We start from the raw sequence: 17,506 nt of genomic DNA on the forward strand, positions 1-17,506 counted from the left end.
GAGACTGCAGCCATGAAATTAGGAGACGCCTGCTTCTGGGAAAGAGAGCAATGGTTAGCCTTGACCGCCTAGCAAAGAGCAGAGACATTAGTCTGCCAACCAAGATCTGTATAACTCGTGCTATGGTCTTTCCAGCTGTGATGTATGGATTGCGAGAGTTGGACTGTGAAAAAGGCTGACCGCCGAAGAATTGACGCGTTTGAATTGTGGTGCTGGCGAAGACTCTTGAGAGTTCCTTGGACTGCCAGAAGATCAAATCAGTCGATATTGTCGACCATAAACCCTGACTGCTCATTGGAGGGTCAAATTCTAAAGTTAAAGCTCAGCTACTTTGGTCATCTGATGAGAAGAGAGGAGTCGCTGGAGAAAGATTTGATGTTGGGAAAGGTTGAGGGTCGCCGGAGAAGGGGTAGGCAGCGAACGCGATGGTTAGATGGCATCCTCGAGGCACTGCAGATGAAGTTATGTGATATTAGGAAGATAGTGAGAGACCGGAAAGCGTGGCGTGACATGGTCCATAGGGTCACGAAGAGTCGGACACGACTGAACGACTGAACTGAACTGAGACACCCTGTAGAAAGGCTGTCGCCTCAAAAAGCACAGCCTTTGAAAAAAAATGTGTTTCATACTCTCCCTATCTATTCTATATCTGGTTGCTCTCCATGAAGTTAAAACATCATAAGCACGCTGGGAAACCACAAAGCCTAGTTTTTAAGGGTGCGCAAATAATTTAAACTTCTAATAGCTAATTAAACATCCCAGTAAGCTTCTATTAAAACTAACCAAACAATCTAGTTTTTGTAAAAAAATTATTCGGGCCAAATTGAATACTTCATGAACTTTTCGAATGGCACGAGGCTGAGATAAGGCTAGCCAAAGTATTTTTCTTTGATGACTGTTCAAAAACAGTGCCCACACTGACGTTCTGTAGCGTCCTGCAGCAATCAGTACATCTGCGTAGGATGAGGTATTCAGTGCCAGTAAGCAGTTCATTCATGTGCAAAGGTTCACAACGCTCACAGGACTGGGCAACATGGGAAGGCTTAGGGAAGTTTAGTAATCGCGCTTTGGTGCCAACTTCGAAGGCTGTGTGTGCCATCGTCCATCTCCTATTTTGCGCACCGATTCCGCAGAAGAACGCTCTAATCGTGCATGCTAGGATCGCAAACTACAGGACAGTCTATAGTTCAGTTTGCCACTAGTCAGTCAGGCTGTGCTGGATTGCAGAGGGCAGGGGACAGCGCCATTTTTCAGTTCAGATCTTCATTGGCTTCCATTACTGTACTTGTAATTCCTTGTATCTCTTGTATGTCCTTGTATCGTACCTCCATGCTTTCATTGCTTGCATCTCCTTGTATGTCTTTGTATCGTATCTCCATGCGCTCACTGCTTGTATCCTTGTATATCTTATACGTCCTTGCTTGTACCTCCTTGTATAGCTCGCATATCCTTGTTCCGCATCTCCATGTGTTTATTGCTTTATACGCGTGCAACTGCACTCTAGCTTTTTCAGATGCATCCTGTGGGGAACTATAAAATAGAGTGCATGATCTGCAAGGGCTAAGTTTTGCAAGGACTACCTTTAAGCAGCAGTACATGGCAATTAGACTTCCATCTGATAAAGGTGACGCATTCCCACAACAAAAATTTCCTGCCTGGGTGCAAATTTTTCTTGCGTGCTTAGTTACCTTGAAAACCTAGTTTGTAATTTGAATATTTTTCGTGGTCCCAACGGCTCAAACTTGCGAGGTTTTACTGTATATGGCCATATTTCAGGCCATATTTCACACCACATACATCCTTGGGCATATTTAAGGGGTGTACAAACGCCTCATAAGTATATCTATAAAATATAAATTCACTTATCATCATTACCATCAGCCGGGCTAAACCCACTCCAGGGCAAAGGCCCACTCCCATATTCCTCCAATTTACCTGATTCTGTGCTAGCTGCATCCACTTGACCCTTGCGAACTTCTTAACCTTATCCGCACATCCGACTTTCTGCCGCCCCCAGCTACTTTTTTCTCCGCAATGCTTATTACCTCGGGGAGTAAAAGGACATGTTACGGTTGATGAAGGGTATGGTCACGTAAATGAAAAATGGTTAGATGTAATGAAGTCCAGGAATGAACGATGATGCAGTCCCTGCATCCAAGTGGCAAATGACAACGGAATGTGGGGGGAAAGACCAGCTGCCACCAGGTGCTAGATATACATCGCCTTCAGCAATGGATGTTCCCACAGCAGGTGGTGTATATCAGCCTCAGCATCTCGGGACTTGCAGACAGGGCACCCGGGGTGGGGATACAAATCTTGAAACTGAGGCCCCTTTCAAATCCAATTCGTTGCCTTTAAACACCATCGGTTACCCTCTCTTCACACTAAATGCCCTGCCCATGCCCACTTCTCCACATTGATTTCCACTAAAAAGTTATTTCTCTGATCCGCACTGCATGCTTCCCTCTCAACTCTTATTATCATCATCTACATAAACTAGGACATGGAAGGTCATTCAAGCCAGCTCTGCTGAGAGGAAAAAATAAGTGGGCATGAAAAAGTCTTGCAGAAAAATCTCGGAGTGGATTTCAGTGCTGAAAATTTTAAAAATATCAGAAAAGGGTTGCACCAACCTTCACCAGATGAGGCTCCTGATGGGAAAGCCTGCTGACCGGAAGATTGTTCTTGTTCACAATCCAGGCATGTCCCAAGACATCAGCTGCCCTGTATCTTTGCTTGGGGTCCACATGCAGCATTTTCTGGACTAGATGCTGCAACAAGATTGCCGCAGAAAATCAGGGCCCAAAGTGAACCCGGCCGCGAACGACAGAACAAGGTGGAGAGATATGCACCTTTGCTGGACTTGAGATATTGGCCCAGTTTCCCGACATTAGGTCAAACCTCCCTTCTCCAATCCGGGCCAATATGTGGTTAGGTGTGTCGTTGGGTCCGTTCGCAAATGGTGTGTGCCTGCAAGAGAGATGGCGGAAGTAAGCACGTATGTTGCAGCAAATTACATTTCACCAGAAATGAGACAAAATACAGTAGAATCTCATTGATGTAATTCTCATGGGAGTTGAAAATTAAAAAGTGTTATCCGAAAATCGTGTTATCCAAAGCAGGCCCAAGAAAGTTGTGGATAAAACATACTTGGCACAAAACCGACTTTTATTACTGAGCTTTGAATAACCTGCCATTTTGTGCTGAACTTTGTTTCTTAAAGGGACAGAACACTGGAATTTAGGTCTCAATTTTTTTTCGCTGCAATGGGAAGATTGATGTCTAAAGTGTTCGGTTCCATAGCGGTTTTGGTAGAAACACTGTAGAAAATTTTTACGAGAATTTTTCGATCAGAGTATGCGCCCGTTTTTATGTAGTTCTATGCTGGAAACCATGAGCAGCCGTAGAAAAGAGTCGCGGTTTCATTGTTGAGCTCTGCAATTTACTCAAAGCCACAAAGAGACTAAAGCTTGGTGCTCTGCCAAAATCCTCCAGACAGAATCACTGCAGGAAACACACAAAGATAAAGATGTTATTGGCACGGCACCTTGGCAGGCTGCCAAGCTTAGCGCTTCTGACAGGTGCAAAATTGAATGGGGAGAAAGAAAAAGAATTCTCCAGGACAAAAGTCCAGGGCAAATAAATTCTCCAGAGCAAATAGGACTGAAACATCAGGAACGAGAGCGTTGCCTTTTATTACGGGCCATTATGGTAATTTCTCTTTAAAAAGACCTCTTGCAGGAACATGAAGACAATACAAAAGGTCCACAGCACATCCTAATGCTTTCCTTTTCTTTTTCCTGAGATATATTAGCAATTAGACTAAACTTTAAATTACTGCCACATTCTTTTCTCTTTCCAACTTTGTTATTTATGATCAAGAAAATGAATTATATGAAATGCCTTAGCTTTACCATGTGCAATGGACTTTTTGAAATGTGTGCAAGTTCCTAACAGCGTTCATTAACCATAATGGCCCGTGAGAAATGAGCATGTTATTATGCCATATCGTGTCTCTCTGTCGAGATATTTTGAATCTACATTTGAAATCTGTATTCTATTAAGCACACACATGCTAAGCTTCAACAAAAGATGTTGAAAAATAAAGACAGTTTTCAAGACCCTCAACCCCCCCTCAAGCACACAAGCAACGCCAACTTAAGCAACAAGCAACCAACAAACTCTCCTATATTACAGTACACTAAATATTTTCTAGTGATCCTCTAAGGAACACTGCATGGTCCTGAAGGCCGAAAGATCTTATTAATTTCCGAACACACCCTGCTAGCATGGTGTATAGGAGAACACCCATGCTCCAGATGTCACAGGCCTCGTCGTATCCCTGCTTCTTCAGCACTTCGGGCGCTACGAAGTTGGCCGTATAGCAGGGTGTCATCAGAAGTCCATTCTCGGCACGCATTTGCTTCGCAAAGCCAAAGTCGCAAATGCGCAGGCTTTCTGGGCTGCCGCTTTCATCCGCGTACATGATGTTCGAGGGCTTCAGATCACGGTGAACAACCTACACACAAATGACCACACGGTACGAGTTACCGGACAGGAGCTTAGGACTTGCACTCAAATTATCCCCCAGACAGGAAACAACTCAGCAGGAACTTTCAAGGAATAGTAGTGTGCTTTACGTGCATTTGTCTTCTGGAGGAAAGTGTGTTTGTGCTAAGTAGCAAAAGGAGAGACCTACCGGCCTGCCCAAAAAGACTTGGAAGATTAAATCTTAGAAAATGTCCCAGCACGAACATTCAGACGTTATCATTGCAGAAACGTGCAAAGTGTTGTTCTTCTAATGGCTAAATTCAAGATTCTTTGAGACACCAAGAAAATGGTGAATATTCGAAATCCTGCAATGTGCACTCCTTGTGGCTCAAGTAGGGTCTAGCCAAAATAGCACAGAATATAGGGGGTTCTAACATTTATTAAGGTGCGCTCTCCTACAAAAAATGTTTCCCAGCATAAACTCTCTGTACCATATCTTTTTTTTCCAGCTTGCCTCTAGAATGCCCGCACGGGAACTGTTGTGCGGAGTCATCATAAGCCACAGCCACTGCGAAGGTTATTCTTAAGCAAATGAAAAGAAATTAAATAAAAAGGTGTTAAGGGACCTTTTTATTTTTTTGCACTGAATCTACGAGAGATCAACCAGATATTCTTGTCATTTTTGTCTCATTCAAGGATTCATAACGGGAGTGCATTATACTTATATACTCCGGTTCATTAAAAGCACATTTTTCATGCACACAACATATGCACAATCTCTAGACACTTCCTTATATGCACTTCCTCAATGGAAGTGCATACAAGAAGTTAGACCTGTTGTTAGGTTAGGTTAGGTTCTTAAGCACAAAAGTATGTTAGCACCAGGTGAACACCGACGGAGAGGGCCAAGCCACTGGCAGCGCTCACCCCATTGTCGTGCAGGAACTTCATAGTCTTCGCAATAACTTCTAGCACAGCGCTAGCCTCCCTCTCGCTGAAGTGCTTCTGATTTAGGATCCTGTCCAGGAGCTCTCCACCCTTGAGCAGCTCCATGATTATGTACACGGACGTAGCATCCTGATAGACCTGTTTGCAACAAAGCCAATCGTAACATAAAACAAAGACACAGAAGAACCATTCAGATCTGCACCGCGAAAGGCACAAAGGAAACGGCAGAGACCACCAAAACCACAGTTAACAGGTTTGGTAAGGCAGAACTCCACTTACATCATAAACCGTGAGGATGTTGGGATGCTGGCCGTACCGCAGAAGAATCTCCACTTCCTCCTGACAGTCTCTCTTGAATTTGTCAATGATCTGAAATTAAGAATGGCATTTCAATAAAATACTAACACCACTGTTGCACATAGTACATTTTTATGCTGCGCATTAGCACACAAAACGTGTTCACATTCCAAATACTACCGGGTTGACACGCTGAAGTAAATATTGCCCTTCAAGCTTTATTTTCAGTTCTCTCCGTGAATTTTCACTCTGCCTCGACATCAATATGCAAAGCCAATAATTCGGCCACGGAGTTTTAAAAAGAATCTTTTGCCCGGAGATAACTGCGTACCTTGACAGCATACTCTTTTCCAGTTGCCCTGTGCACAGCTCTTTTGCAAGTTGAGTAGGAACCTAAGCCAAGGTCCTCCTTGAGCTCATACTCCTTTGTGATTGCTTCCTTGAAGGCAAGGCCATACTGAAACCAAAAACCAAGGATGCGAAATCACATCATCTGTACAGAACTTATGCCCCAACAGGGCTGCATTAAACAAACAATGGTCCCTTTTTGTTGCTCCAGCTTCAGCCCGACACAGCACAAGACTCATAGAGCAAGTTCCTAGTTGCTGTTCTTTTTGTATTACAGCTCTACCATCACATTGCCACTACTGGATATCCCCCGAGCACAAAGATCTCCCTGAAATAGTATGTTAATAACTAGCCTTCACAACAATACTAACAGCTGCTACAGATAAAAAGAATCAGCACAGGGAGCATGAACATACCCAAACAATAACTGCCTGCAGCTTTCGTAAAATGGCCTTCTACTGAGTTAAGCAACAGACAACAGAAGCCAACTAGCATTATTAAGATTGCAGATTGCAGATTGCGAGGCTTCAAAAGGCCACTGTCCGCCCTCCGGTCGAAAATATTTTTTTCCCCGGTGACCGAGGCTTCATTAAGGTTTTAAAAAGAGTAATTACTAACGCAGTTACAGCCACAGCAATCAACAAATGTTGCGTTTCCCTCTCCTTCCATTCTATCTCAGAGGTTTTTCACTCTCCTACCCGGTCGTCTAGCCTCCGCAAGCCAAACTGCCCTTCCTCCTCCGCGTTTGGCAGGAGGTGGGGCATCTCCTAAAAGAGAGAAAAAGCGAGAGGTCGTGTCGGAGTAGAAGCGAGGGTACGAAACGGCCAAGGGAAAAGCGCGCAGCGAGCGGCGGACACAATTAGTGGTGTACGCCCATCCTCACCCACCAGTCAGCGAGACGGACCAATGGTTGTCGTTGCCATCTTGACGTCAGCCTCGCGGCTCAACGGGCCAGCATAGAGAAAGGGGGAGCTGGTTACCGAAGGACAGGATGAGAGCTTTGATTGGTATTTTTGCTGCTTTGCAGCACACGTATCGCTGGAGCATTTTGCCCAGACTATCTCCAGTACCTGATTGAAGCATTGGTCTCCTTTGCTTAAAAGGTCATAGTGGCTCTTTAAGGTCCCAAAGCGAGCCTATCAGACTAAATACTGAAGGCACACAGTCATGTTTATCACAAGATGTGCCATAAATGGCGGCATGCAAATGCGGCTAACTCCTCACCCATTTGGAGGACTGATTGTCCTTGCTGTTGACGTAGTCTTCTTCAGTCAGACTGGGAGCTACGAAGCTGAACCCACGGAACAACTCGTGGGCATTGGCACTCGGTGGCACTCCAGGAGAGTCTGCCACAATTGCAGTACAACAGAAAAAAGAGAGAGAAAAGACACCCAAATAGGTAAAAACGACACAAAACTACACAGGGAGATTGAGGCAGAAAAAAAAGGGCGTTACCTGTAAACTCTTTTGTGCAATGAGAGGTTTGTTGTGATAGAAGAGAAGAGAACAGACAAGTAAGAATGATAAGGTTTGAACCCTTGCATTTTCAAGGTGACGTTAACTCTCAGTTAAAATTCAATCAAAAAAAAAGAAAAACAATACACATTGCAGCTATGCTACAAGGACCCATCTGCCCACAAAGCATGCATGAAATATACAAATGCAGTACTTTACATTGACCCCAGCAGTAATGAACTGGTATGTTATTACCTAGCCTCCCCAACAATACTAGCAGCTGCTACAAATATAGAGAACCAACACAAATGATATTTGTTCAAGTCCAGGTTTTGGCACTCATGGGAGATCATAATTTTCTCTCGCTGTCAGCAACATCAGAGTTGGGAAAAACTGCTAGCTTCCAACAGGCCCCTACAATGAACTTGTGAGACAGACAACTGGTAACCTCCACATTTTCAAGCAGCTCCAATAGACCTTTTCACGAGCCTCGGAAACCGGTTTGACTGGGCTGTGGGGCGGGTTTGGGAGAGATAATTCTCAACTTTTCCTGTGCTAGCAACACAGCCCAGTATTCAATATGGCAGCGCCCACGACCACTTTCTGAAAAGGTCTATAAGAGAGGGAAATACACTGCCCGCAATCAACCAGTGATCGCTATGGGCGTAAAAAAATGCGCCCTTTCCTCTGCTCTGAACAGTTCTCCAAAGCTACTTGTACATATCTTAGGCCAACCAGTTGTGTTAAGCTAAAAACACCGAGCTTGAGAGTTGACAGAAAAAAAAAAGAGAGAGAGACCATGCAAACCTTCTGGTGTCTTCGATGTGAATTCTCGGTCAAAGTACAGCGTGTTGTCCGGCCTTGACACAGCTGGTATGAATGGAGGTACCACTTCTCGCCTGTACAGCTGTACCCAATCAATGGTGGCAAAGAACGGGTGTGCCTTGATGTCACCAATGGCATTAGGACCAGAGCCTTGGAAAAAAAAAAGCATTGAGTATCGTGGGTCATTACAAAGCCATCTCCACAAAAATGCGGCAAGGAAAACCAATGACTCTCACACTCAAATGCATAACAGTGCCCACAGATGGCATCCAACAGGTTTTTGTCACAGGCGTAGTAGACAGCCAAAGATGGTATGAAAATCTAATAAACTACATTTGGTGACACTGTCGCCGCATATCCGGCAGCAAAAAATCGAATAATTGCCGAGATATTGCGATAAGAAGTTGAGGTTTTTTCTTGTTCCCGCCGGTCGAATTCAAACTGTGCCCTCCGACTATGTAGTTGGAGTTGAGTGACGCACACTATGACGTACGCGGAGACTCCGCGATAGCTAGCGAGCCGGCGCGGCCCGCGGCGTCGCATCCCTCAAGGGCCAACATGGCAACAGCGTACTCGCAATGACGGCCTCAGCCGAAATAAATAAAACGATGAAGAGAGTAATTTACCGAGCGATGGGCCCATAAAGCAGGAAAAAAAAAACATAGAGCGCTTGTAATGCACAATACTTTACATGTTTCTCAAGCTTTTGCGCTCCTTCTTGCACTGTGTATAAACAAACCGAGCCCTCGGTCATCGCAACGCTTCCTGACATGTTTACATACAAATAAGATTTAGTTACCAGCAAAATAGTGTCCTCGCTGCTGCGCTTGTCAGTTCTGAAGCTTCGTCGCACTTTTTTCCTTCAAGGTTTGTGCTACAGCTCCGTGTTCAGCGAAAATTACGTCCACGGTAGCAAAACATGACCAAAGTGCCGCCGCCACTACATTTGCCAGCGCTGTGAAATTCCACATGTTAAAATGGATCCAGTGCACAATATAGTGCGCATAGGCATCCAGAACATTAGTTGCAAGACGTGAGAGCAGGCAGCATGCGCCGATGATCAAGAAGTTGTAATTTTTAGACCGGCAGCAGAAACACTTTATTGTAAATAGGGGCCATGACATAAAAACTAGAAATATTTCCAAGCTTCCCGTGGCGCTGCGTAGCAAAGCGGTTAGCGCCGAACGTTACGGAGCAAGCAGTAGCGAGTTCGGGTCTTACCGCTTCTGGCGTTTTTTTTTTTTTTTTTTTTTTTTACAAATAGATTTTTTTTTTTTACTTTTGTAATGTATTTCTGGTGCTTCGTTATTTTTAGCTTTTACTTTTTACCAGAGGCCCTTTTTTTCGCCGGGCGACGAGCGCAATATATCGACGCTCTCCTTGGTATGAGCGGCAAGTATGCCCCTTTTGTTTACGACGCCTGCAAATAGCACGTTGAAGGTCTTGTTGACGCAGTATATGTTGGTCAAATGTGCCATGATTTAGTGAACAATTGAATGATAATGCGTTTTTCCTTCGGTACTTAGCATATGTATGCTTTTCGTGGCGTACGTAGCTGCAGTCAAGCGGTCAGGTTGCAGTCGAAGCGGCAACGGCGGCGATATGTTGGCGCAGAAGTGTGAACGAAGGAGCGTGTCGGCGGTAGCGGATTTCGCTCGCTCGTGCCTCCGAATGCTCAAATGGGAACCATCAAGGCGCATCTGCTGCTCCAAGCTCGTAATTCAGGCGCTGCAGATTCAAACAAACTATCCGAGTGCGCACGAAATGCCTGAGCCGAAACATAACGAAAACTGAAGTGGGCGCCTGTGGCGCCTCCAAGTATATTTTTGCATTTGCCTTGCAACGTTTACGTTGTCTTTTCGCCGTCGTTTACGTATGATAAAAGCGTGTTATCATGTTTGAGAAAAAACGTACTACCGCATTCAAACATGCAACGTAATTCACATTTGTCAGCCTCCGGGATCCCTAGCGCGTCACGTGATTTGTAGTTGCGAGCCTCGGCCGTTTGGCTGTGGTGGCGATACCTGTATTTCTGTTATTCTTCTTTACTACCTTATAACAGCTCTGTTTTCAGTAAGAGTGGTCTTTTTGTAATCAGGAACTAGCATTCTATTGATGCTAACCCACTTCCTTTCTCTCTTTAGTGTCCCTTTAATGAGATTGCAACAAGCATAACTATAAACCGTTTTACCGAGAGCAAGCAGGAGAGGAGGAAAATACTTTAACTAGATTCATTGCACCGGCCCATTGTTGCCAGTACCGAGTGGGCTGCGCATTTGCACGCTTCATGCATAGCAGAGCGGCCTTTGCACCTGAGTATATTGTCATATTGTCATCTGCGAGATTTAAATACCTTTAGTAGCGCCCCTTTTAGTGGTAATGTCATCAGGACAGCAATGCGCATTCGTGGACTGCACAAACAATCAAAGAAGTCGCAAGATGATTGCCGAGAGCATATGCGGGAAGCATGCAACAACAGTCCGAGTGCGGCTGTGATATGTTTCTGCTTTACCCGCTTTCCAGTCCATCCCGATTTAATTCGCCTATGAGAACGTTTTGTGCAAAACAGACAGACTTAGTACCAATGATGAACTCACGAATATGAGGCCCATTTTACTTCCTTCGCTGTAGTAAACATGCACGCCGGGTAGGCGGTGCCTACCACAAGCCCTCCGCGCCGATGATACAGTGGATCTCTTCTGCCAAGGCCAGAAGAGCATGCTAAAATTTGTTCTTCACTTAAACAATAAGCCAACAGCAAAAATATGTATACAGTTGAACCCCTTTATAAGAGACATGTACGGGAGAGCAGTTTTTGTCTCTTATATGAGAAGTCTCTTATAAGCAGGGTACCATGTTTTTATTTTCTGATCAGCCCTTATTTCAAAGTAGGTATTTTTAGTAGGGCAGGACACCTGTGATTCTTGATTGGGAGCTGTGCGAACGAGAGTGCCCACCTCACGCTCCCGGTATTGCTGCCTCGGGCAGATGCCCGCATGTGCGGTCGCACTGGTACCCTTGGCGGTAAGTTTGAAGTGCTTTCCTATGTTGCATTCCCTTTGCAGGGGCTTCTCGTCGGTATTTTATAGCTGACCGACCCACTCTGGCTTTGCTGAAGTTATAATAAATAGTGACTGCGCACTTCTATCGTCCCCCTTTGCTTCCACAATGGGCGCAACTGCGATTGGCGACCGATGGCACTGCATCGAAGGTTAAAATGTCTGCTACAGGCGAGATTGTTGACCAGAATGCAAGGATAACTCGTCCTTTATAACCAATTGTCTTCTATGTCCGATGTCTGTTACAAAAGAGGTCAAATTAATGGGAGAGATAGGGCAACCAACCAAGTGGGTGAAGAGTGTCTCCTATACCCGATTGTCTCTTACATCCGTGCCTCTTATAACGGGGTTCAACTGTATATATATTTCTTGCAGATCTCCGACTTATACCATGTTGTTTATAATTGCAATACAAGCAAGCTTCTCAACACAGCCAGCTGCCGCTGGTGTGGCGCGCGGCTCATCGTCTGCACGTTGGCTCTGCTGCTAAGATGTCACCAAAATTGACATCTTTCTTTTACTGATACAATGGGATCGGCAGTAAGGCAACAGTTCGACAAGAGACCATTTGCTCTAGCGCTGAGCAATTATAAAGCGCCATCGGATATGCCTCCGATGCGAAACAATTAAGGCCGCCAAACTGCAAGTGGTCGACAGAGCAAAAAAGAAACAGAGGATTATTTAACAGACATTCACTGGTGCAATGCACACATTTATAGTTTAAAATGGCTATAAACCTCCAGGAATATATCTCTTTGCTTTCTAACGTCCAAGTGTTGCTTCTTTCATTTTGATTTGCAGTTGCAGCACATTCAGTTGTCACTTTTTCCGCTGCGCGAGTCACATGCAGGCAGCGACTTTTTTTTTTTTATGCACGCCGTTTCGCTGCGTCTTCGCATCAAGACCGTGGTGAGGAACGTTTATTGCAGAAAAGAAATGTAATTTGGAGCTGTTTGCTGCTTCCCAGTGCTCTGCATTGCACTGGAAGCAAGTGCATTCACTAAGGACTATGAACGAGGTCCGATCGGTGCAAACGCGTGGCGAGCTGTACGAAGACGACGTGTCCCGCAGTTTACGCATTCGAGAATAAGTGTGACGGCGATTTCTTATCCCCGTTCACATTTTTAAATGCCAATATCACCACCGTATGTTTTACACTTCGCCAATCTCGGCAAACTGTTTAGATCTGACGATCGTGAACTCCGCCTCGCCAAGCGGACTGTCCGCCGCGCTGCCGTCGTCGTCACGAAAACAATCCGTCTACTGCTTCGTTGCTGGAGTTGGCGCGAGTTCAAGCTTTTCTTGTTTTGAGCTTATCTTTCCACTCATCTGAGGCCTGCGATATCACTGTCGTGGCGGTTGCGACCGCTGACAGTAGCAGTCTCCCGTGCTGGGGAACACTCTAGGCCTACTTCAGGCTCGTACACACGATCGTTCGGCGCACGACTTTCGTCGGCCTGAGCGCGCACAGCCAGGGCAGGGCATCACTTGAGATGATTATTCAACTATTTTTTTCATTTATTTCACAAATTCTTGCCGTGAACGCACCTCGCGGTTCGGAACGAAGCGCGGCCGGCGTCGCGTTTCCGCCGTCTCCCCGCGGCTCGGGCGCGCCGAGCAGACGCCGTCAGCCAGCTCCGCCAATGCGGTGACGCCTCATCGTCACGTGCACCCCGAAAGCCAATGGGATTGCAAATGCCACATTTTCTTTTTTGCTATTTTTTATGCGACCAATAGGCGAATGTAAACAGCTGAGGCGGCAATTTGAAGACGAAAGACGGCTCTTTCGAATGAGACCAAGATGGCTACGGTGCCGTGCACAAAATGGGAGCTCCGCCTCGCGGAAAATGGTTGTTTCTGGGGTCGTTTTCGGCCTAAATTTAGGCGACATCGATTATATAAATTGGCATTGTGACTAAAATACCGACCCTAGAGATGAAAAACTTAGCAGATAGGTAGATAAAGAGCTACTGATTTCGCAAATCACATTTTCTAAAAAGTGATTTTTTCGCGATTTTTTGGTCCGAAAGACCCGTGTCCCCCCTTAAGGCCTAGCGACGACTAGGGAGTAGTGTTCGGTGAGAGTGCCGTCGTTCGCCGTGCCAGCGGGTGGCGTTGCTTTCGTAAGCGCTGCTGCATGTGCTGCCAATTTGTCCCTTCGTTCATGGTGCAGCTGAGAGCGTACGTTTTTCTACATTTTGCTCAACAATACGTCGTGCAAATGATGCTGCTACGACGAGATGGGAATAAGATGTTGCTGTGCCGCCAGACATACACCAAGGCTGCATAAAAATGTCGATGGATGGTACTTTAGACACTTCTTTTATATGCTATTCTTGAACCGTGGTTTAACTTGCAAATATGTTGTTGAAGTGGGACAGCTCGGTCGTATGCTTTTCGCATTCGGGCACCGGCGCACCATAGGCACGTATGCATTCGCCAAGCTTTGTACGCAATAGCAGCGGTTAGCAGCATAACCGCGGTGAACGCTGTCCGTGTCTTTAACGCGAAATGAAAGCAATGCAACACCGAATATAAATGTGCACTGTCAAGAGGCAATACACGACATGAAATGGGTCGTACTTCACGTTAAATCAATGCGGCGATGACTGGAAAGCGTTCGGTAGCTGCCCGTATGGTTAATTCGCTGTGTGTGTGTAGTTATCATTGCGATTACAAAATATAATTGAAAATACATGTATCGTGAAAGATATGACAAATACACCCTCACAATTAACTCTGACAAGTTCGGCCTGTGGAAGCGGAGTGCAGTCCTTTACAGTTGCCCCGGCCGCTAGTGCTGTTTCCAAAAGCTGCCGCCATGCCAAACAGATGGTATACATTTTGCTGGCATGCTCAAACAAAACACAAAATAGCACTAAGGTGTCGGATAGCGTTCACAAGCACTGCGAAATAGCACTTCTACACTGCTGCATCGCAGCATCAACACACACAGCACAGCCCAAGATTGCATCAAGAGGAGCCGGAACAAACTTTTCCAGTTTGACTCATACGGGGCGCCACTATCAAACTAAGATGCCTGCGCCCAGGCATCGAAACTAAAATCTTCTATACAATGGCTATGCAAGAGGAGCTTTCCTCGCAGTGTTGCGACGCAAGTAGTTCAGGCACGTCTAACCCGAGTTACGGCTTCAGTTCCGACCTTTACGTTGAAGTAATTGTTTCTGAGCTGCCCACCACGCCAGAACGTATTCTTTTACAAACTCACACCATTGAAGACCCATGGGAACACACCATTTGCGACTAATCAACAGCCCACACAATGCACTTGTCATAACATGTGCATTGTGGAAGCGTACAAAAATCGGGGAGATGCAGCACACAAGGCTCACATAAGCTTCCTTGTAGTATTCTTGACAGGCAGCGCAGTCATAGGGATGAAAAAGACGTATTGTACAAACGTTAAAATGGCCTCCACTAATGCTGTGCTGGTTAGTATTGTAGTATAATCTTTATAAATTAGTATGAGTAATTGTGCAATAGCACAATATTCCAGAGCGTGATCTGCAAAATTTCTGGAGGGGTATATTTTGCTGCCTAGTGAGCTAGTGCGGGTCGGCTCCAAAGAAAGCTGCCCACCTATTTTCGAAGCCGCATAGCTCATGTTGAACAAGATTTTGAGGGTACAAACAATAGAGCAATGCAAGCAAAGCAAGTGCAGGCTACTCTTCCCTATGTGCTGCATTGGCTTAAAGGAACATAGATACTAAATACATTTGCATTGTTGCTCTTGCTAATTTTCTTTCGGTTTTAGTTTCAACAGCTGAGCGATGGCTACAACGTCAAAGTTAAGGGCCCACGAAAAGCCATTTACTGAAACGAGAATTTAAAATGCGCGTGACTAATAGGTATCCCATCAGTCCTCTCTGTAACAGAAATGTTTTTTTTTTCGGCTAGCTTCATTAGCGCCGAACATATCGGCGATAAAATATGATGCCTCTCCTCTACCCCATCAGCTCGGCACATGCTGGTGCGCAAGAAAGAACATGAAGGCAACAAGTCGCAACAGCGCTCCACCGCGCCCTCGTCACATGAAAGCGTCCAATACGTGCAAGCCCCGATGACGTTATTGGGAAGGTAGCACGCAGAGGAGTGTCGCCCTAATCGGTTGCGAGCAGTAGCCAAAATTTTAAATTTGACTTTAATACAGTAGAACCACTTTAGAGTAAAGCACTGGGACCAGCAAAAATCTTTACTATATTAGGGTCTTTACTACATCAGTTGTTGGTGATGACATGGCCCTAAAAATAATTTACTAGTTATGTTGGGCTTTATAGCGCAAAAGTGACCAAGGCTATGCTGCACGAAAGACAAGGTAAAAACTGATGATAGTGATAATGGTATAGCGATCGTTATAGTTTGTTTAAAATGTTGGGTCTTGAAGGAAGCTAAAATTTGGGGCAAAATCAAGAAGCATGGGGTGTAATGGGATATGTTCTTTGTAAAATATTTTTTTTCTTAGATCTAGTTCTGAACAGGCAATTAATACGTGGTTAACTGTGAGTTCACCTTCCGCAGAGCGGTTTGTCTCGTTTTGTTAATAAAAAATTGTGAGTGAGATGAGTGTGTCCGATGCATACGCAACATAAAATTACTTCCTTAAAACGTTGATGATTACTGGACTTCCATTCTGCTAAAAAGGGCTTTACGGAATGCAATTTATTGTTTACCTGTTCTTCCCATACAGCCTGCCATCTATGTCTCAATTTTGGTTTGGTTTGTGGGGTTTAACGTCCCAAAGCGACTCAGGCTATGAGAAACGCCGTAGTGAGGGACTCCGGAAATTTCGATTGCCTGGGGTTCTTTAACGTGCGCTGACATTGCACAGCACGCGGGCGCCTTGCTTTTCGCCTCCATCGAAAAGCGGCCGCCGAGGCCTAGATTCGATCCCGCATCCTTGGGAACAGTAGTCGAGCGCCGTAACCACTGCGCCACCCCGGCGGGTATCTCAATTTTGTTTTATGCAATAACTTCAAACAATCCCTGTGCGGCAAGCTCACTTGTTTTGTTTCTCCACATCAGGCTTCCGCAGCGCATGTATCAGCTGTTTCATTGCCATCAATCCCAACATGGCTTGGGATCCAGCAGAACCCAATGTTGTTTCTGAGATGTGATTTTAAATATGTTATGAATGATGTTTCCTAATAAGGGTTTTGGGCATTTTTGGCTTTTATGGCTGTGAGAAGGCTTAAAGAGTCAGTGTAGATGACGCTGTTTTTGATTTTCTCTGATTATTTGTTCTACAGCAACTGATACAGCGTAACACTCAGCCGTGAAAATTGAGGCGCACTGTGGCAGACATACCATTTTTTAATTTGTGTCCTGAACTACTGCAATTCCTGCCTGTGCTTCTGCATTGGAGCCATCTGTATAAAATTCAGTGTAGGCATCGTATTTTTCTTCAAGTGCGAAAAATTCTTGTAGTATGTGATCATGTGGTGTTTGTTTTTTGTGCAAGTGTGCTAGTGAGAAGCCGCATACAACAGGTAGGTTGTACCATGGCGGCAGGGGGTCATTTCTTAATGCAATGTTAGGAATAGAGTCCAGTACTGCTAACTCTTCGCATTTATCTTCGAAACGTAATATCAAGGGCCTGATAAAATGTAGTTTGTTGTAAAATGAAGTGTTAGATGGGCATTTGCCGACAATGGGGTAGCAAAGATGTCTCTGAAGGGAATGGATTTTTAAGACATAGTATGTGCTCATCAGTGCAGTTATGCGATCCTTTAGAGACTGTTCATTTGATTCTATATAGACTGGGTACAGGGGATGTTCTGTATGCTCCAGATGATAAGCGCAGACCAAAATTATGAACAGGACCGAGTCGTTTTAGGTATGACGACCTTGCTGAGCCATGCACTATGCACCCATAGTCTAATTTAGAGCACTATAGGGAGCGATAGATCTGCAGAAGGCACTCACAATCGGAACCCCAGCGTTTTTTTTTTTTTAAGTTTTAAGACATTTAGTGTTTGGGCAGCTTTCTTCTTTAGGCTGTTTATATTTGGCAGAAATGTAAGTTTCTAATAAAAAATGATGCCTAAAAATTTGTGTTCTTGTTT

General features: G+C 45.0%; 1 protein-coding gene across 2 annotated transcripts in view; it reads right to left on the reverse strand.

The window, feature by feature from the left end:
- S6kII (Ribosomal protein S6 kinase II) overlaps positions 1–17,506 on the reverse strand; it is a 36,996-nt gene that overhangs the window by 5,577 nt on the left and 13,913 nt on the right. The window contains exons 11-18 of one of the 2 annotated variants that reach the window (XM_084591331.1): positions 8,347–8,514; positions 7,309–7,430; positions 6,068–6,193; positions 5,719–5,808; positions 5,419–5,577; positions 4,281–4,519; positions 2,853–2,970; positions 2,634–2,771 (exon numbers count right to left, since the gene is read on the reverse strand). In XM_084591331.1, the coding sequence (XP_084447457.1) occupies positions 2,634–2,771; positions 2,853–2,970; positions 4,281–4,519; positions 5,419–5,577; positions 5,719–5,808; positions 6,068–6,193; positions 7,309–7,430; positions 8,347–8,514 (1,160 nt within the window). Of the gene's footprint in view, positions 1–2,633; positions 2,772–2,852; positions 2,971–4,280; positions 4,520–5,418; positions 5,578–5,718; positions 5,809–6,067; positions 6,194–7,308; positions 7,431–8,337; positions 8,515–17,506 lie in introns of both variants that reach the window. The other variant, XM_084591322.1, reaches the window with a different exon arrangement.

The sequence above is a fragment of the Amblyomma maculatum genome, chromosome 1 (assembly GCF_055883805.1).
Source record: "Amblyomma maculatum isolate TAMU_Amacu chromosome 1, ASM5588380v1, whole genome shotgun sequence".
NCBI lineage: Eukaryota > Metazoa > Arthropoda > Arachnida > Ixodida > Ixodidae > Amblyomma > Amblyomma maculatum.